Source organism: Chiloscyllium plagiosum, unplaced genomic scaffold, assembly GCF_037043375.1.
Source record: "Chiloscyllium plagiosum isolate Xiang-an unplaced genomic scaffold, Cpla_swu_hap1 HiC_scaffold_10, whole genome shotgun sequence".
NCBI classification, from domain to species: Eukaryota; Metazoa; Chordata; class Chondrichthyes; order Orectolobiformes; family Hemiscylliidae; genus Chiloscyllium; species Chiloscyllium plagiosum.
In genome coordinates this window covers 111,812,179-111,832,688 of record NW_028270148.1, presented here as the reverse complement: position 1 = coordinate 111,832,688, position 20,510 = coordinate 111,812,179, and the positions used below count along the sequence as shown (strand labels likewise).

General features: G+C 57.6%; 1 protein-coding gene and 1 long non-coding RNA gene across 2 annotated transcripts in view; one reads left to right on the top strand and one right to left on the bottom strand.

Annotated features, from left to right (window-relative positions):
- Nucleotides 1-6,517, bottom strand: part of sptlc3 (serine palmitoyltransferase, long chain base subunit 3) — a 128,777-nt gene extending 122,260 nt beyond the window's left edge. The window contains exon 1 of the mRNA XM_087991670.1: nucleotides 6,281-6,517. Within this exon, the coding sequence (XP_087847796.1) occupies nucleotides 6,281-6,433 (153 nt within the window). The 5' untranslated portion in view covers nucleotides 6,434-6,517. The remainder of the gene's footprint in view (nucleotides 1-6,280) is intronic.
- Nucleotides 6,518-17,377: 10,860 nt separating this feature from the next.
- Nucleotides 17,378-20,510, top strand: part of LOC148149062 (uncharacterized) — a 119,974-nt gene continuing 116,841 nt past the window's right edge. The window contains exon 1 of the long non-coding RNA XR_015758323.1: nucleotides 17,378-17,396. This is a non-coding gene — a long non-coding RNA (uncharacterized LOC148149062). The remainder of the gene's footprint in view (nucleotides 17,397-20,510) is intronic.

The following is a 20,510-nucleotide window of genomic DNA, read 5'->3' as shown; positions in this document are numbered from 1 at the left end:
GGGGGACAGACAGGTGGGGGGGGGGACAGACAGGTGGGGGGGGGGGACAGACAGGTGGGGGGGGGGACAGACAGGTGGGGGGGGGACAGACAGGTGGGGGGGGGACAGACAGGTGGGGGGGGACAGACAGGTGGGGGGGGGGACAGACAGGTGGGGGGGGGGGACAGACAGGTGGGGGGGGGGACAGACAGGTGGGGGGGGGACAGACAGGTGGGGGGGGGACAGACAGGTGGGGGGGGGGAAGACGGGGGACAGACGGGTGGGGGGGGGAAGACGGGGGACAGACGGGTGGGGGGGGACAGACGGGTGGGGGAGGGGGAAGGACGGGAGACAGACGGGTGGGGGTGGGGGAGGGAAGGACGGGGGACAGACGGGTGGGGGGGGGGGGGAAGGACGGGGGACAGACGGGACGGGGGGGACAGACGGGCGGGGGGGGGGACAGACGGGCGGGGGGGGGGACAGACGGGCGGGGGGGGGGACAGACGGGCGGGGGGGGGACAGACGGGCGGGGGGGGCAGACGGGCGGGGGGGGGCAGACGGGCGGGGGGGGGACAGACGGGCGGGGGGGGACAGACGGGCGGGGGGGGGACAGACGGGCGGGGGGGGGGACAGACGGGCGGGGGGGGGACAGACGGGCGGGGGGGGACAGACGGGCGGGGGGGGACAGACGGGCGGGGGGGGACAGACGGGCGGGGGGGGACAGACGGGCGGGGGGGGACAGACGGGCGGGGGGGGGACAGACGGGCGGGGGGGGGACAGACGGGCGGGGGGGGGACAGACGGGCGGGGGGGGGGGGACAGACGGGCGGGGGGGGGACAGACGGGCGGGGGGGGGGACAGACGGGCGGGGGGGGACAGACGGGGGGGGGGGACAGACGGGTGGGGGGGGGACAGACGGGTGGGGGGGGGACAGACGGGTGGGGGGGGGACAGACGGGTGGGGGGGGACAGACGGGTGGGGGGGGGGACAGACGGGTGGGGGGGGGACAGACGGGTGGGGGGGGGACAGACGGGTGGGGGGGGGGACAGACGGGTGGGGGGGGGGACAGACGGGTGGGGGGGGGGACAGACGGGTGGGGGGGGGGACAGACGGGTGGGGGGGGGGACAGACGGGTGGGGGGGGGGACAGACGGGTGGGGGGGGGACAGACGGGTGGGGGGGGGGACAGACGGGTGGGGGGGGGGACAGACGGGTGGGGGGGGGGACAGACGGGTGGGGGGGGACAGACGGGTGGGGGGGGGGACAGACGGGTGGGGGGAGGGACAGACGGGTGGGGGGGAGGGACAGACGGGTGGGGGGGAGGGACAGACGGGTGGGGGGGAGGGACAGACGGGTGGGGGGGGGGACAGACGGGTGGGGGGGGGGACAGACGGGTGGGGGGGGGGACAGACGGGTGGGGGGGGGGACAGACGGGTGGGGGGGGGGACAGACGGGTGGGGGGGGACAGACGGGTGGGGGGGGGGACAGACGGGTGGGGGGGGGGACAGACGGGTGGGGGGGGGGGACAGACGGGTGGGGGGGGGACAGACGGGTGGGGGGGGGGGACAGACGGGTGGGGGGGGCAGACGGGTGGGGTGGGGGACAGACGGGTGGGGGGGGGGACAGACGGGTGGGGGGGGACAGACGGGTGGGGGGGGGACAGACGGGTGGGGGGGGGACAGACGGGTGGGGGGGGACAGACGGGTGGGGGGGGACAGACGGGTGGGGGGGGGACAGACGGGTGGGGGGGGGACAGACGGGTGGGGGGGGGACAGACGGGTGGGGGGGGACAGACGGGTGGGGGGGGGACAGACGGGTGGGGGGGGGACAGACGGGTGGGGGGGGGACAGACAGGTGGGGGGGGGACAGACAGGTGGGGGGGGGACAGACAGGTGGGGGGGGGGACAGACAGGTGGGGGGGGGGACAGACAGGTGGGGGGGGGACAGACAGGTGGGGGGGGGGACAGACAGGTGGGGGGGGGACAGACAGGTGGGGGGGGGGACAGACAGGTGGGGGGGGGACAGACAGGTGGGGGGGGGGACAGACAGGTGGGGGGGGGGACAGACAGGTGGGGGGGGGGACAGACAGGTGGGGGGGGGACAGACAGGTGGGGGGGGGACAGACAGGTGGGGGGGGGACAGACAGGTGAGGGGGGGGACAGACAGGTGGGGGGGGGACAGACAGGTGGGGGGGGGGACAGACAGGTGGGGGGGGGACAGACAGGTGGGGGGGGACAGACAGGTGGGGGGGGGGACAGACAGGTGGGGGGGGGGACAGACAGGTGGGGGGGGACAGGACAGGTGGGGGGGGACAGACAGGGTGGGGGGGGACAGACAGGTGGGGGGGGACAGACAGGTGGGGGGGGACAGACAGGTGGGGGGGGACAGACAGGTGGGGGAGGGGAAGGACGGGAGACAGACGGGTGGGGGGGGGGGAAGGACGGGAGACAGACGGGTGGGGGGGGTGGACAGATGGGACGGGGGGAGGGACAGACGGGACGGGGGGGGACGGGACGGGGGGGGGACAGGACGGGGGGGGGGGACAGGACGGGGGGGGGGGACAGGACGGGGGGGGGGGACAGGACGGGGGGGGGGGACAGGACGGGGGGGGGGGACAGGACGGGGGGGGGGGACAGGACGGGGGGGGGGGGACAGGACGGGGGGGGGGGGACAGGACGGGGGGGGGGGACAGGACGGGGGGGGGGGACAGGACGGGGGGGGGGGACAGGACGGGGGGGGGGACAGGACGGGGGGGGGGGACAGGACGGGGGGGGGGACAGGACGGGGGGGGGGACAGGACGGGGGGGGGGGACAGGACGGGGGGGGGGACAGGACGGGGGGGGGGGACAGGACGGGGGGGGGGGACAGGACGGGGGGGGGACAGGACGGGGGGGGGGGACAGGACGGGGGGGGGGGGACAGGACGGGGGGGGGGGACAGGACGGGGGGGGGGGACAGGACGGGGGGGGGGGACAGGACGGGGGGGGGGGGACAGGACGGGGGGGGGGACAGGACGGGGGGGGGGGACAGGACGGGGGGGGGGACAGGACGGGGGGGGGGGACAGGACGGGGGGGGGGACAGGACGGGGGGGGGGGACAGGACGGGGGGGGGGACAGGACGGGGGGGGGGGACAGGACGGGGGGGGGGGGACAGGACGGGGGGGGGGGGACAGGACGGGGGGGGGGGGACAGGACGGGGGGGGGGGGACAGGACGGGGGGGGGGGGACAGGACGGGGGGGGGGGGACAGGACGGGGGGGGGGACAGGACGGGGGGGGGGACAGGACGGGGGGGGGGACAGGACGGGGGGGGGGGACAGGACGGGGGGGGGGGACAGGACGGGGGGGGGGGAACAGGACGGGGGGGGGGGGAACAGGACGGGGGGGGGGGGACAGGACGGGGGGGGGGGGACAGGACGGGGGGGGGGGACAGGACGGGGGGGGGGGGACAGGACGGGGGGGGGGGGACAGGACGGGGGGGGGGGGACAGGACGGGGGGGGGGGGACAGGACGGGGGGGGGGGGACAGGACGGGGGGGGGGGACAGGACGGGGGGGGGGGACAGGACGGGGGGGGGGGACAGGACGGGGGGGGGGGACAGGACGGGGGGGGGGGGGAACAGGACGGGGGGGGGGGACAGGACGGGGGGGGGGGACAGGACGGGGGGGGGGGACAGGACGGGGGGGGGGGACAGGACGGGGGGGGGGGGACAGGACGGGGGGGGGGACAGGACGGGGGGGGGGACAGGACGGGGGGGGGGGACAGGACGGGGGGGGGGACAGGACGGGGGGGGGACAGGATGGGGGGGGGACAGGACGGGGGGGGGGGGACAGGACGGGGGGGGGGGGGGACAGGACGGGGGGGGGGGGGACAGGACGGGGGGGGGGGACAGGACGGGGGGGGGGACAGGACGGGGGGGGGGGACAGGACGGGGGGGGGACAGGACGGGGGGGGGGGAGACAGGACGGGGGGGGGGACAGGACGGGGGGGGGGGCAGGACGGGGGGGGGGGACAGGACGGGGGGGGGGGACAGGACGGGGGGGGGGGACAGGACGGGGGGGGGGGGACAGGACGGGGGGGGGGGACAGGACGGGGGGGGGACAGGACGGGGGGGGACAGGACGGGGGGGGGGACAGGACGGGGGGGGGGGGACAGGACGGGGGGGGGGGACAGGACGGGGGGGGGGACAGGACGGGGGGGGGACAGGACAGGGGGGGGGGGGACAGGACGGGGGGGGGGGGGACAGGACGGGGGGGGGGGGGAAGGACGGGACGGGGGGGGGGGACGGACGGGACGGGGGGACGGACGGGACGGGGGGACGGACGGGACGGGACGGGGGGACGGACGGGGGGACGGACAGGACGGGGGGACGGACAGGACGGGGGGACGGACAGGACGGGGGGACGGACAGGACGGGGGGACGGACAGGACGGGGGGACGGACAGGACGGGGGCGGACAGGACGGGGGGGGGACAGGACGGGGGGGGGACAGGACGGGGGGGGGGACAGGACGGGGGGGGGACAGGACGGGGGGGGACAGGACGGGGGGGGGGGACAGGACGGGGGGGGACAGGACGGGGGGGGGGGGGGAAGACGGGGGGGGGGGGAAGGACGGGGACGGGGGGGGGGGACGGACGGGACGGGGGACGGACGGGACGGGGGGACGGACGGGACGGGACGGGGGGACGGACAGGACGGGGGGACGGACAGGACGGGGGGACGGACAGGACGGGGGGACGGACGGGACGGGGACGGGGACGGGGACGGGGGGGGGTCGGGCGGGACGGGACGGACGGGACGGGACGGGACGGGGGGAGACAGACCGGGGGGGGGGGGGGGGGGGAGAGACAGACCGAGGGGGGGGGGGGGGGGGGGGGAGACAGACGGGGGGGGGGGGGGGGGGGGGGGGAGACAGACGGGGGGGGGGGGGGAGACAGACGGGGGGGGGGGAGAGACAGACGGGGGGGGGGAGAGACAGACGGGGGGGGGGGGGGGGGGAGACAGACGGGGGGGGGGGGAGACAGACGGGGGGGGGGGAGACAGACGGGGGGGGGAGACAGACGGGGGGGGGGGGAGACAGACGGTGGGGGGGGGGAGACAGACGGTGGGGGGGGGGGAGACAGACGGTGGGGGGGGGAGACAGACGGTGGGGGTGCGCTGCGGGGGTGTGGGGGGTCTGGGGTGGGGTGCTGAGTGGGTGTGGGGGGGCTGGGGATGGGCGGCGGGGGGGCGGAATGTGTGGGGAGGGTGTGTGGGGAGGGGTGTGGGGAGGGGGTGTGGGGAGGGGGTGTGGGGAGGGGTGTGGGGAGGGGGTGTGGGGAGGGGGGTGTGGGGAGGGTGTGTGGGGAGGGTGTGTGGGGAGGGTGTGTGGGTGTGTGGAGGGTGTGTGGGTGGGTTGGGGATGGGGTGTGTGTGTGGGGGTGTGTGGGGGGGTGTGGGTGCGTGTGTGGGGGGGGTGAGTGTGAGGGTGTGTTTGTGTGTGGGGGGGGTGGGGTGTGTGCGGGGGGGGGGTGTGGGGGTGTGTGGGTGTGTGGGTGTGTCTGTGTGTGGGGGGTGTGTGTGTGTGGGGGTGTGTGTGTGTGGGGGTGGGGGTGTGTGGGGGTGGGGGTGTGTGGGGGTGGGGGTGTGTGGGGGTGGGGGTGTGTGTGGGGGTGTGTGTGTGTGTGTGGGGGGGGTGTGGGTGGGGGGGGGTGTGGGTGTGTGTGTGTGTGTGTGTGTGGGGGGGGTGTGTGTGTGTGTGGGGGGTGGGTGTGGGTGTGTGTGTGTGGGGGTGTGTGTGTGTGTGTGTGGGGGGGGGGTGTGTGTGTGGGGGGGTGTGGGTGGGGGGGGTGTGGGGGTGTGTGTGTGTGTGTGTGTGTGTGTGGGGGGGTGTGGGGGGGGTGTGTGTGTGGGGGGGGTGTGGGTGGGGGGGGTGTGGGGGTGTGTGTGTGTGTGGGGGGGTGTGTGGGTGGGGGGGGTGTGGGAGTGTGTGTGTGGGGGGGGGTGTGGGGGTGTGTGTGTGTGTGGGGGGGGGGTGTGGGTGGGGGGTGTGTGGGTGTGTGTGTGTGTGTGTGGGGGGGGTGTGTGTGTGTGTGTGTGGGGGTGTGTGTGTGTGTGTGTGTGGGGTGTGTGGGTGGGGGGGGTGTGGGAGTGTGTGTGTGTGTGTGGGTGTGTGTGTGTGTGTGTGTGTGGGTGTGTGGGTGTGGGTGGGGGGGTGTGTGTGTGTGGGTGGGTGTGTGTGGGGGGGGGGGGGGGGTGTTGTCAGCGTGTTGAGGTAGTGTCGGTGTCGGTGTGACCGGGAGGAAGTCGCTGAGTGCCGGGCTCCTACCTGCTGCCGGCTCCGGGTGCAGCCGTTCCGCAGGACTCCAGCTCCGGCTCCTGTCCCGGTCCCGGTCCCGGTCCCGGTCCCGGTCCCTGTGGCGGTGGCGGAGCGGGGCTCACGCGGACCCGCGTGTCCGTTGGAGACGGCGCCGCTCGCCATTTGCCGCGCGCTGCTGGCGGGAGAGGCGGAGGCTGCAGCCCCGGGAAGGAGCAGCGAGAGCCGGCACCACAGGGATCCAGCCCAGATACACAGGGATCCACCCACCGACCAGCCCAGATACACAGGGATCCACCCACCGACCAGCCCAGATACACAGGGATCCACCCACCGACCAGCCCAGATACACAGGGATCCACCCACCGACCAGCCCAGATACACTGGGATCCACCCACCGACCAGCCCAGATACACTGGGATCCACCCACCGACCAGCCCAGATACACAGGGATCCACCCACCGACCAGCCCAGATACACAGGGATCCACCCACCGACCAGCCCAGATACACAGGGATCCACCCACCGACCAGCCCAGATACACTGGGATCCACCCACCGACCAGTCTGACAATCGCAGGGATCCACCCACCGACCAGCCCAGATACACAAGGATCCACCCACCGATCAGCCCAGGATCACAGGGATCCACCCATCGACCAGCCCAGGATCACGGGGATCCACCCACCGATCAGCCCAGGATCACAGGGATCCACCCACCGACCAGTCTGACAATCGCAGGGATCCACCCACCGACCAGCCTAGATACACAGGGATCCACCCACTGACCAGTCTAACAATGGCAGGAATCCACCCACCGACCAACCCAGGATCACAGGGATCCACCCACCGATCAGCCCAGGATCACAGGGATCCACCCACCGACCAGCCCAGATACACAGGGATCCACCCACTGACCAGTCTGACAATGGCAGGGATCCACCCACCGACCAGCCCAGGATCACAGGGATCCACCCACTGACCAGTCTGACAATCGCAGGGATCCACCCACAAACCAGCCCAGGATCACGGGGATCCACCCACAGAGCAGCCCAGGATCACGGGGATCCACCCACAGAGCAACCCAGGATGTGGGGATCAACCAACAGACCAGACCAGGATCACAGGGATCCACCCACAGTCCAGACCATGATCACAGGATCCACCCACAGACCAGCCCAGGATCACAGTGATCCACCCACAGACCAGATCAGGATCACGGGGATCCACCCTCAGACAAGACCAGGATTGTGGGGATCCACCTACAGAGCAGCCCAGGATCACAGTGATCCACCCACAGATCAGATCAGGATCACGGGGATCCACCCACAGACAAGACCAGGATTGTGGGGATCCACCCACAGAGCAGCCCAGGATCACAGTGATCCACCCACAGACCAGATCAGGATCACGGGATTCACCCACAGACAAGACCAGGATTGTGGGGATCCACCCACAGAGCAGCCCAGGAGCACAGGGATCCACCCACAGACCAGCCCAGGATTAGATTCGATTACTTGCAGTGTGGAAACAAGCCCTTCGGCCCAACAAGTCCACACCAAACCTCCGAAATGCAACCCACCCAGACCAATTCCCTTACATTTACCCCTTCACCTAACACTATGGGCAATTTCCCATGCCCGATTTACCTGACCTGCACATTTTGGACTGTGGGAGAAAACTGGAGCACCCGGAGGAAACCCACGCAGACACGGGGAGAATGTGCAAACTCCACACAGAGAGTCTAGATCAGTGGTGCTGGAAGAGCACAGCAATTCAGGCAGCATCCGAGGACAGGCAAAATCGACGTTTCGGGCAAAAGCCCTTCATCAGGAATAAAGGCAGAGAGCCTGAAGCATGGAGAGATAAGCTAGAGGAGGGTGGGGGTGGGGAGAGAGTAGCATAGAGTACAATAGGTAGGTGGGGAAGGAGATGAAGGTGATAGGTCAGGGAAGAGAGGGTGGAGTGGATAGGTGGAAAAGGAGCTGGGCAGGTCGGACAAGTCCGGACAGGTCGAGTTACTGGAGGTTAGAAACTAGGATGAGGTGGGGGAAGGGGAAATGAGGAAACTGTTGAAATCCACATTGATGCCCTGGGGTTGAAGTGTTCCGAGGCGGAAGATGAGGCGTTCTTCCTCCAGACGTCTGGTGGTGAGGGAGCGGCGGTGGAGGAGGCCCAGCACCTCCATATCCTCGGCAGAGTGGGAGGGGGAGTTGAAATGTTGAGCCACTGGGCGATTTGGTTGATTTATGCGGGTGTCTCTGAGATGTTCCCTAAAGCGCTCTGCTAGGAGGCGTCCAGTCTCCCCAATGTAGAGGAGACCGCATCGGGAGCAACGGATACAATAGATGATATTAGTGGATGTGCAGGTAAAACTTTGATGGATGTGGAAGGCTCCTTTAGGGCCTTGGATGGAGGTGAGGGAGGAGGTGTGGGCACAGGTTTTACAGTTCCTGCGGTGGCAGGGGAAAGTGCCAGGATGGGAGGGTGGGTCGTACGGGGGCGTGGACCTGACCAGGTAGTCACGGAGGGAACGGTCTTTGCGGAAGGTGGAGAGGTGTGGGGAGGGAAATATATCCCTGGTGGTGGGGTCTGTTTGGAGGTGGCGGAAATGTCGGCGGATGATTTGGTTTATGCGAAGGTTGGTAGGGTGGAAGGTGAGCACCAGGGGCGTTCTGTCCTTGTTGCGGTTGGAGGGGTTGGGTCTGAGGGCAGAGGTGCGGGATGTGGATGAGATGCGTTGGAGGGCATCTTTAACCACGTGGGAAGGGAAATTGCGGTCTCTAAAGAAGGAGGCCATCTGGTGTGTTCTATGGTGGAACCGCTCCTCCTGGGAGCAGATACGGCGGAGGCGGAGGAATTGGGAATACGGGATGGCATTTTTGCAAGAGGTAGGGTGGGAAGAGGTGTAATCCAGGTAGCTGTGGGAATCGGTGGGTTTGTAGAAAATGTCAGTGTCAAGTCGGTCGTCACTGATGGAGATGGAGAGGTCCAGGAAGGGGAGGGAGGTGTCAGAGATGGCCTCCTTCTTTAGACCTGGACCATCTCTGACACCTCCCTCCCCTTCCTGGACCTCTCCATCTCCATCAGTGACGACCGACTTGACACTGACATTTTCTACAAACCCACCGATTCCCACAGCTACCTGGATTACACCTCACCTCTGCCCTCAGACCCAACCCCTCCAACCGCAACAAGGACAGAACGCCCCTGGTGCTCACCTTCCACCCTACCAACCTTCGCATAAACCAAATCATCCGCCGACATTTCCGCCACCTCCAAACAGACCCCACCACCAGGGATATATTTCCCTCCCCACCCCTCTCCGCCTTCCGCAAAGACCGTTCCCTCCGTGACTACCTGGTCAGGTTCACGCCCACCTACGACCCACCCTCCCATCCTGGCACTTTCCCCTGCCACCGCAGGAACTGTAAAACCTGTGCCCACACCTCCTCCCTCACCTCCATCCAAGGCCCTAAAGGAGCCTTCCACATCCATCAAAGTTTTACCTGCACATCCACTAATATCATCTATTGTATCCGTTGCTCCCGATGCGGTCTCCTCTACATTGGGGAGACTGGACGCCTCCTAGCAGAGCGCTTTAGGGAACATCTCAGAGACACCCGCATAAATCAACCAAATCGCCCAGTGGCTCAACATTTCAACTCCCCCTCCCACTCTGCCGAGGATATGGAGGTGCTGGGCCTCCTCCACCGCCGCTCCCTCACCACCAGACGCCTGGAGGAAGAACGCCTCATCTTCCGCCTCGGAACACTTCAACCCCAGGGCATCAATGTGGATTTCAACAGTTTCCTCATTTCCCCTTCCCCCACCTCATCCTAGTTTCTAACCTCCAGTAACTCGACCTGTCCGGACTTGTCCGACCTGCCCAGCTCCTTTTCCACCTATCCACTCCACCCTCTCTTCCCTGACCTATCACCTTCATCTCCTTCCCCACCTACCTATTGTACTCTATGCTACTCTCTCCCCACCCCCACCCTCCTCTAGCTTATCTCTCCATGCTTCAGGCTCTCTACCTTTATTCCTGATGAAGGGCTTTTGCCCGAAACGTCGATTTTGCCTGTCCTCGGATGCTGCCTGAATTGCTGTGCTCTTCCAGCACCACTGATCTAGAATCTGGTTTCCAGCATCTGCAGTCATTGTTTTTACCTCCACACAGAGAGTCGCCTGAGGCAGGAATTGAACCCAGGTCTCTGGCGTCGTGAGGCACCAGTGCTAACCACTGTGCCACCGTGCTGCCCATCATAGGGATCCACCCAGAAACCAGTCTGACAATCACATGGATCCACCCACAGACCAGCCCAGGATCATGGGGATCCACCCACAGAGCAGTCTGAGAGTCACAGGGATCCACCCACCGACCAGTCTGACAATCACATGGATCCACCCTTCTGCCGTACAGAGAATCACATGGATCCACCCACAGACCAGTCTGAGAATCACAGGGATCCAACCAGAGGCCAGTGGAGAATCATAGGGATCCACTCACATACCAGCGCAGAAACACAAGGATTCACCCACCAGCTTTGCTGTTGGTCACAGGGATCCATCCACCACCCCTTGCTGAGAGTCACAGGGATCCAGTAGTACAGAGAATCACAAGGATCCAGCCTTGCTGAAGGTCACAGGGATCCACCCACTGGCCTTAATGTGGGTTACAGGGATTCATCCACCAATCACCTGCTGAGAATCACAGGGATCCTCCCACAAGCCAGTCTGAGAATCACAGGGATCCACCCACCGGCCTTGGTGAGGGTCATAGGGATCCACCCATCCGCTTTGCTGAGGGTCACAGCACCCACCACACTGAGACCACGGATCAACCCAGGTTGCTAGAATCACATAATGATCCACCCATGGCTACTGGAAATCAATTAGATCCTCTACCCGCCTGTGAATTTCAGTGATCATTCTATCCTGCCAGGAATCACATAGAGATCAGCACACTGCTGGAGATTGTGCTGGAGAAACCCTGCTGGAATGTGATAGTGATGGCCTAGTGGTATTATCGTCAGACTATTAATCCAGAGAACCAAGTAATGTTCTGAGGACCTGTATTTGAATCTGAACACTGCAGGTGATAGAATTTGAATTCAATAATAGTCTGGAAATAAGAGTCTAATGGTGACCATGAAACTATTGTCAATTGTCAGGAAAAACCCATCTGATTCACTCATGCTGTTTGGGGAAGGAAATCTGCCATCCTTACCCAGCATGTGTACGTGTGACTTTTGAGCCACTGCCATGTGGTTGTCTCTTAACTGCCCTCTGAGCAATTAGGAATGGGCAATGAATGGTGGCCCAGCTAGTGATGTTCACATCTTGTGAATGATTTTGTAAAAATTCCACCGAATATCTAGAAATCCCTTTATCTTTCACCCACCATTCTGGAAAAACTAAATCTCCCATTGGGATTCTTCTATCCTGATGGGCTTCCATTCTAACCCTTCTACACAGCTAAGAATTCCAGTGTACTCACCCACCCAGCTGCATTTGCTATTTGGTCAGAACCATCCACCTTGCTGGGATCCCCAGCACATCATCTGCCTGGAATTACCAGTCTGACCCTCCTACTCTGCTGGAATTCTGACTGGAACCATACTTTCTCCTGGGATTTGCACAGTAACATTTCTCCAGCTGGAATTCCCACTTGCTGGGATTCCCACAGCAACCACTTAACCCTGTGGGAAGTCACAGTAACCAAATCCTTGATTAGACTGTAATCTTGTTGCTGGAATAGACACTGTAACCACTCCCCTTGCTGGAAACTGACATTGTAGGGCTATTTGGAAGGGGAGTTCCTTCCCTCCAATGAAGGAACAATGGTATGGTTCAATTCATGCGTGGCTTGAAGGGGAATTTGCAAGTGGCCGTGTACCCATGTATCTGGGGCCACACTCATTCTCTTTGATGGTGCACAGGCTTTGGGGAATGAGGAGATGATTAGTCACTGCAGAATTTCTCGTTTCTGACCTGCTCTTGTAGCCTGAATGTTCATCAGCTACAAGTAGCTGAAGACAAACAACTCAGCAGCCCAAAGTTGAATTGTAAATGTGACAACACATTTATTGATGAACAAAACATGCTTTCTTAAAGCAAGATGGAAAGGCAAGAGCATATTTGAAAAATGGAGGCTAGAGGAGGTTTGGTAATGGTGCATGGGGTTGTGAGGGGCTTGGATACGAAGGATCTATTTATCTTGGTGAGGGGTGTGCGTCGTGGGCATTAATTTAAAATGGTAGAAGGATTACAATGGAGATGAGGATCTATATTTTGTTCATACAGTGGGTGGTTGGAATCTGGAACTCACTGCCTACACGGAAACTGAAGGCAACTACCCTTGACTCAATTAATAAGGTATCCAGATATGAACCTAAAGTGCCATAACTTTCTGTCATTCAGGAAAGTGGCTGGCTCGGTCACTGGCCAAATCAAACACATTGAGGCACATGGCCACTATCTGTACCACAAACGTTTTATGATGCAGTGCTCTCCACTGAAAGATATTTGGTCAATCCAATGTTATTCCTGAGCTTTGGATGCTGTAAGGCATTTTTTCTTTCTGTATATTTCTGTTAGGCATGATAGAAAGAATTTCTTCGTCCACCTCCCTCCAGTTTGTCTTGTGTTTGCTGTTGTGTCCACCTGTGAGTGTCTGGAGCTTGTAACTGGGTGGAATGAAGATGGAGCTGCAAAGCGGGAGAAGATCCTGCTGGAATATACAATCACTGGGACAAGCTAAGACTGTTTAAACCCAAACATTTTCACTATTGCATCCACACATCCACACACATGTCTTGAAAGTGGTGTTTATTACACACACAACCTTGCTCTCAAAACCTGACTGGACAATGGCTATCTTGAGGGTGTGAATGAGGAAACAGTGGGTCACATCCATTTTGGCAGGCACCTAGAGGCTGGACCCAGCTGAGGTCAGAGTATGACCACAGGCGGTGGTCTCAGCATGGCCAAGATAAGTTCAGTAACCCATCTGGATGGCCCAATTTGAGATATTTCCTGGTAGTCAAAGGCTTAGGTCAAGAAAGTGAATGTCCTCAAGGTCATTGTGGCTGCAACCATGCGTGTCTTCTGGTCAATCATGGGACGGCATGTAGGAGGATTTGTTGGTGGAGTGACCACCCAAATATAAGCTCTCAGCTCTGTGACTCTATGCAAAAGTGAGGGCTACAGATGCTGGAGATCAGAGTCAAGATTAGAATGGTGCTGGAAAAACACAGCAGGTCAGGCAGCATCTGAGGAGCAGGAGAATTGACGTTTTGGGCAAAAGCCCTTCATCAGGAATCTCTAAGACTCTATGGCTAAGTGTTATTGTGAGTGTTTGCTGCTGTTTGGTGTTCTGATAAAGGGCAATGATACAAAGATCTGAAGAAGAATCACAGCTGACTTGAAACATTAATGCTATCTCCCTTTCAACAGGTACTGCCAGACCAGCTGAGTTTCTCCAGCATTTTCTACTTTTATTTAGGACTTTCAGCATCTATACTAAAAGCAGAGTATCTGGTTATTTCACTGCTGTCTGTGAATTTTGCTGTAAACATCTGCTGGATTTTGTTTTAAATTTATTGATGTAATCTAGGTGTCATTTCCACTTCCTAATTGTTAATTGCTATTGGTCTGGAGTAACATGTGGGTTAGACCAGATAAGGATGGTTGTTTCCTTCCCTGGCATTAATGAACCAGATGGGTATTTTCTCCCAAAACAGTTATCATTAGACTCTTAATTCCAGATTTTTATTGAATTCAGATTGTACCAGGATTGAACCCAGGTCCTAGATGTTACTTGGCTCTCTAGATTAATGAGTCGAAAAGTGTGGCGCTGGAAAAGCACAGCAGGTCAGGCAGCATCCGAGGTGTGCAAGAGGATGGAGTATGTTTGAGGTGGGAGGTATAGCTGGGGTCCAAGGTACTCCCACTAGGTGATGAAACTGTTCATCAACTTCACCAACACTTTCCATCCTGACCTTGACAAGGTTCCCGATGGGAGACTGATTAGCAAGGTTAGATCTCATGGAATACAGGGAGAACTAACCATTTGGATACAGAACTGGCTCAAAGGTAGAAGACAGAGAGTGGTGGTCGAGGGTTGTTTTTCAGACTGGAGGCCTGTGACCAGTAGAGCGCTACAAGGATTGGTGCTGGGTCCACTACTTTTTTGTCATTTACATAAATGATTTGGATGCAAGCAAAGGCAGTACAGTTAGTAAGTTTGCAGATGACACCAAAATTGGAGGTATAGTGGACAGTGAAGAAGGTTACCTCAGATTACAACAGGATCTTGACCAGATGGGCCAATGGGCTGAGAAGTGGCAGATGGAGTTTAATTCAGATAAATGCGAGGTGCTGCATTTTGGGAAAGTAAATCTTAGCAGGACTTATACACTTAATGGTAAGGTCCAAGTGAGTGTTGCTGAACAAAGAGACCTTGGAGTGCAGGTTCATAGTTCCTTGAAAGTGGAGTCGCAGGTAGATAGGATAGTGAAGAAGGCGTTTGGGTTGCTTTCCTTTATTGGTCAGAGTATTGAGTACAGGAGTTGGGAGGTCATGTTGTGGCTGTACAGGACTTTGGTTAGGCCACTGTTGGAATATTGCGTGCAATTCTGGTCTCCTTCCTATCAGAAAGATGTTGTGAAACTTGAAAGGGTTCAGAAAAGATTTTCAAGGATGTTGCCATGGTTGGAGGATTTGAGCTATAGGGAGAGGCTGAAGAGGCTGGGGCTGTTTTCCCTAGAACGTCGGAGGGGTGACCTTATAGAGGTAATAGACAAAGTCTTTTTCCTGGGTTCGGGAGTCCAGAACTAGAGGGCATAGTTTAGGATGAGAGGGGAAAGATATAAAAGAGACCTAAGGGACAAATCTTTCACGCAGAGGGTTGTACGTGTATGGAATGAGCGGCCTGAGGGGAGTAGGGGAGGCTGGTACAATTGCAACATTTAAAAGGCATTTGGATGGGTATATGAATAGGAAGGGGTGGGAGGGATATGGGCTGGGTGCTGCCAGGTGGGACTAGATTGAGTTGGGATATCTGGTCGGCGTGGACGAGTTGGACTGAAGGGTCTGTTTCCATGCTGTACATCTCTATGACTCTAAGTCCATCTAGACCATCTTGGACACCTCTTCCCCTTCCTGGACCTCTCTGTCTCCATCTCTGGCAACCGACTCAAGGACATCTACTTCAAACTCACTGACTCCCACAGCTGCCTGGACTACATCTCCTCCCACCCCCCACCCCCCACCTGTAAAATGTGATCTCTTACTCCCAATTCCTCCGTGGAGGAGCAGTTCCACTCCCAGAGATCCCAGATGGCCTCCTATTTCTAGGACCACCATTTCCCCACCCACATGATCAGCAATGCCCTGCAGCTCAGCTCCTCCTCTTCCTGCACCTCTGCCCTTAAACCCCACCCCTCCAACTGCAACAAGGATAGAACACCCCCGCGTCCTCACCTTCCACCTCACTAATATCCAGTTACAACGCATTATCCTCTGCCATTTCTGCCAACCACAACTAGACTACCACCAGAGACGTATATCCCTGCCCACTCCTTTCAGCATTCCGCACAGACTATTCCCACTTGTTAGGTCCATGCCACCCCCACCTCCCCACCAACCCAACCTCCACACCCGTCGCAAGAGGTGTAAAAACTGTACCCACACTTCCCTGTCACCCCTGTCCAAGGCCCAAAGGATCTGGCAGAGATTTTCCTGCACATCTATCCACTTCATCTACTGTGTCTGTGACTCTCAATGTGTTTTCCTCTACATCGAGGAGACAGAATGTCAACTTGCGGAGCATTTCAGGGAACATTTCTGGAACACATGCACCCAACAACCCCACCGCCATGTGACCAACCACTTCAACTCCCCCTCCCACTCTACCAAGGACATGCAAGTCCTGGGCTGCTCCACTGCCAAATCCAAGCCACCAAACGACTAGAGGAAGAATACCTCATCATCTGCCTTGGGAACTTTCAACCACATAGCATCAACTAATTTCCAAACCTCCCCCCAACCTCACCCCAGATCCAACTTTCCAACTCAGCACCACCCTCTTGTCCATCTTCCTTCCCACCTATATGCTCTACTGTTCCCACTGACCTATCACAATCACCCCTACCTTCAACCACCTATTGCTTTTCCAGCTACCTTCCCCCCAGCCCCACCCTCTCCCCCCTATTTATTTCTCAACCCCTTCCCCAGCCACATTCCTGATGAAGGGCTTATGCCCAAAACCTTGATTCTCCCGCTCCTCGGATGCTGCCTAACATGCTCTGCTTTTCCACCGCCACACTTTTTAACTCATTAATCTAGAGTCCCAAGTAACACCTGGGACCTGAGTTCAATTCTGGTGGAATTTGAATTCAATAAAAGTCTGGAATTAAGAGTCTAATGATGACTGTTTTGGGAGGGAAAATACCCAATCTGGTTCATTAATGACAGGGAAGGAAACTGCCATCCTTACCTGGTCTAACCTACATGTGACTCCAGGCCAATAGCAATGACAATTGACTCTCCAGCATTCAGAGTCCTCTCTTTCTCTCAGTCTCTAATTTAATGGTTTTACAATAATATCACTAGGCCATTTTCTTCCTCATGTTGCAATGTTTCCTATGTTGCAACAGGGACAGTACGTTCAAAGTTGTTTCAATGGCTGCAAAGCACTTGGGAATATCTGGTGGTTGTGAAAGTTTCCATACAGTATAAACAAACATATCAAGGCTACATTGAACAATTGGAGGAGAACACTCTGCTTTCTCTGTCATAACTCTAAACACCAAAATTGCTGTAGAAATTTGCCAGGTTTGGCAGCATCTGTGGAGTGAGAAACAAAGTTATGAATGACTCCTGAAGAAGGGTTACTGGACTCAACAATGGTAACCCTGCTTTCTCTCCACAGATGCTGCCAGACCTGACAAATTTCTACGCATTTTCTGTTTTAGTTTCAGATTTCCAGGAACTCCAATTTTTTTATTACCATTCTAAACATCTTGGTTCTATTATGATGAAAGACGTTTTACTCCGACTCACCAAAAACTCTCTGAGTGAAATTTTTCGAGGCAAGAGAGGGAAGGCACAATCAATTTCTATCAGTAAGTGTTTATTAAATAGATTGTGATAAATGGAACACTTTGTTTTGCCCTCAAATTATTTCCACATCCACTGACTTTCCCAAGCTTTTATTTTATTTTCTCTCTGGCTTGCAGCTCTAAGGGCATGAAGCTAAAAGTTACCCTGTACATGCATTCTTCGAAGAATTGACAAAAAATGTTTGACATCACATGTGCGTACTCAGCATTGAGTGATTTGAATCATTTAAATCCTGAATGGAGCTATTTAAGAGCTGTTAAGTTGCTGGATGTTCACTCCTCAGTGATGTAACTGCCCCGGTATGAAGTTCCATCCAGTGAAGAAATAAAGATTGTACCTGGTTGATAGCTGTCAGCAACCAGGGTGTTTGTCCCCAGAGGTCTGCTGGCCATTTGGTAAGTGCAGGCAAGACAAAAACTTCCACTTCAGCCCTACAACCTAAGCAGTGGAACTATAAAACCTTGCCTTAAATATGCTTTGTTTTGTACGGATATTTGCAGAAAACATGTTGCTATGTTGTTAGCTGCCTTTAAGTGGATTGGTGCCATACTTAGCAATACACAGAAATGACAAAGCAGGAACAAGCCAGTTAACCTCCCCAGTGTTAGTGTTTATCTCTATGTGAGTAAGTAGTTTTAATCGTTAAATTATAATAAATATGATCTCACCAAGACGGCCTTGCCAATCAATAAGATCATGGCTTGACCCGATGGAGCCTAGGCTTCATTTTCTTGCCTGTCCCCTATAACCCTTGTCAACCAACAGTGGTCTCACTGAGCTTTGAATATATTTAATGAATAAGCCTCTGGAGGTCATATGAAAGGGTGTACCAAAGACTGAGAGAAGAAATTCCTCTTCCTCACTTATAAACGGGAGATCTCTTATCCTTAAACTGGCCCCTCATTCTAGGCTCTCTAGTAAGAGGGAACTTCCTCTCAACACCTATCCTGTCAAGCATCCTCAAAATCAATAAGATAATCTCTCATCCTTCTGTTCCCAAAAGAGTACAGGCACAACCTGCTCAATCTTTCATCGCAAGACAACACCTTCACCTTAGGAATCAGCCTAGTGAACCTTCACTGAACTGCATCCAATGCAATTATCTGATTTGGTTTTATTATGGTCACATGTACTGAGATACAGTGAAAAGTTGTTTTGTATGCTATCCAGGCAAATCATATTATCTATAAATACATCAGGATAATAGAACAGAATGCAACATGAAGTGTTACAGCTACAGAGAGAGTGCAGAGAAAGGTCAACTTTAGTGTATGAGATGTCCGTTCATAAGTCTGATAACAGCAGGAAAGCAGCTGTTCTTGAATCTGTTGTTTTGTGTTTTCAAACTTTTTTAAAATCTTCTGCCTGATTGACGAGAGTATAACTGGGAGGGAGGGGTCTTTGATTATGTTGGCTGCTTTCCAATGGGAATTGTAAGCGGAGTTAGTGGATGAAAGGCTGGTTTACGTAGTGGACTAGGCTGTGTTCACAATGCTCTGCAATTTCTTCTGATCTTGGACAGAGCAGTTGCCATACCAAGCAGTGATGCACCTGGATAGGACACTTTCTATGTTGCATCTATAACAATTGATAAATCATTTTGGGCATGCTGAATTTTCTTCACCTTTTGAGGAAATAAAGGCATTGGTGTGCTTTCCTAACCGTATCATCAATGTGGATGGACCAGGACAGATGTTTGATGATCTTTACTCCTATGAATTTGAAGCTCTTGACCATCTCTGCCTCAGCACCTTTGATACAGACAGGGGCATGTCCTCCACTCTGCTTCCTGAAGTCGATGATCAGCTCATTCATTTTGCTGACATTGAGGGAAAGATTGTGGTCTTTACATCATGCCAGTAAGCTCTCTATCTCTTTCCTGTACTCTGTCTTGTTATTGTTTAAGGCCCAAAGCATTACAGTGGTCATCAGCAAACTTGTAAATGGAATAGAGCAGAATTTGGCCACACAATCATGAGTGTATAAGGAGCATAGTAAGGGGTTGAATATGCAGCCTTGCAGGGCATCAATGTTAGGGACTATTGTGGAGGAGGGGTTGTCGCCTATCCTTACTAATTGTGCTCTGTGGGTCAAGAAGTCGAGGATCCAGTTGCAAAGTAAGGAGGAGAGTCCTAAGACTCAACAATTGAAGATGAGTTTTGTTGAAATTATAGTGTCGAAGGCAGGGCTATAGTCAATTCATAGGAGTCTGATGTATGTGCCTTTGTTATCCAGATGTTCCAAGAATGAGTGTAGGGCCAGGGGGATGGTGTCTGCCATGGACTTGTGATGGTAGGTGAATTGTAGTGGATCGAGGCAATCTGGAAGGCTGGAGTTTGATATGTGCCATGACTAAACTCTCAAAACATTTCATAATGATGGATCTTAGAGTCACCGGGCTGTAGTCATTAAGGCACACTGCCTCACCTTTTTTTTGCACTGGTCTTGAAGAAAGTGGGAACTTCAGGTTGGTGTAAGGAGCGGTTAAAGATGTTTGGATAGTCTCACCAGCTGGTCCACACAGGATCTGAGAGCACAACCGGGGTCTCCATCCGGCCAGTCACTTTCTGTGGGTTCACCCTTAAGAAGGCTGCTCTGATGTCTGTGATGTTGACCGTGGGCACTGTTTCACACGAGACTGTCAGAGCAGGTGACAGCATTTCACTGATGCTCTGTTCTTCCTTTTGTATCCTCTTCCTTTAACTTCTTTCCTTCATCCATCAATTTGTTTGAAACATTGATAATGATGTAGTTTCTGTTACAGTTTTGGAAGTCAGACTCATTGAAGTGTCTCCTCCTTTTCTAAATCCCTGACATTTAATATTGTAGCTTATAAACCTCTTGTTTTTGATGTCTCTTCAACATCTGGAAGCAATCTGCTCCTGTCTATTCCGTCACACTTGTATCATCATGGGAATTTTTTTTCAGACCACTCCAAACTCTCTAAGGAAAAAAATGATTCCAGCCTCCTATAACTCATTTGCATCAGCTATTGTTTGCTTGGTAAGTCAGTTGGATAAATGCCACTAACCAGTGCTGACAAAAGCTGCCAGCTGAGATAATCGTTTAAAAGTGACTACTCTGGGTACAGTTTGTAAAAGTCGTCACAAAGTGTC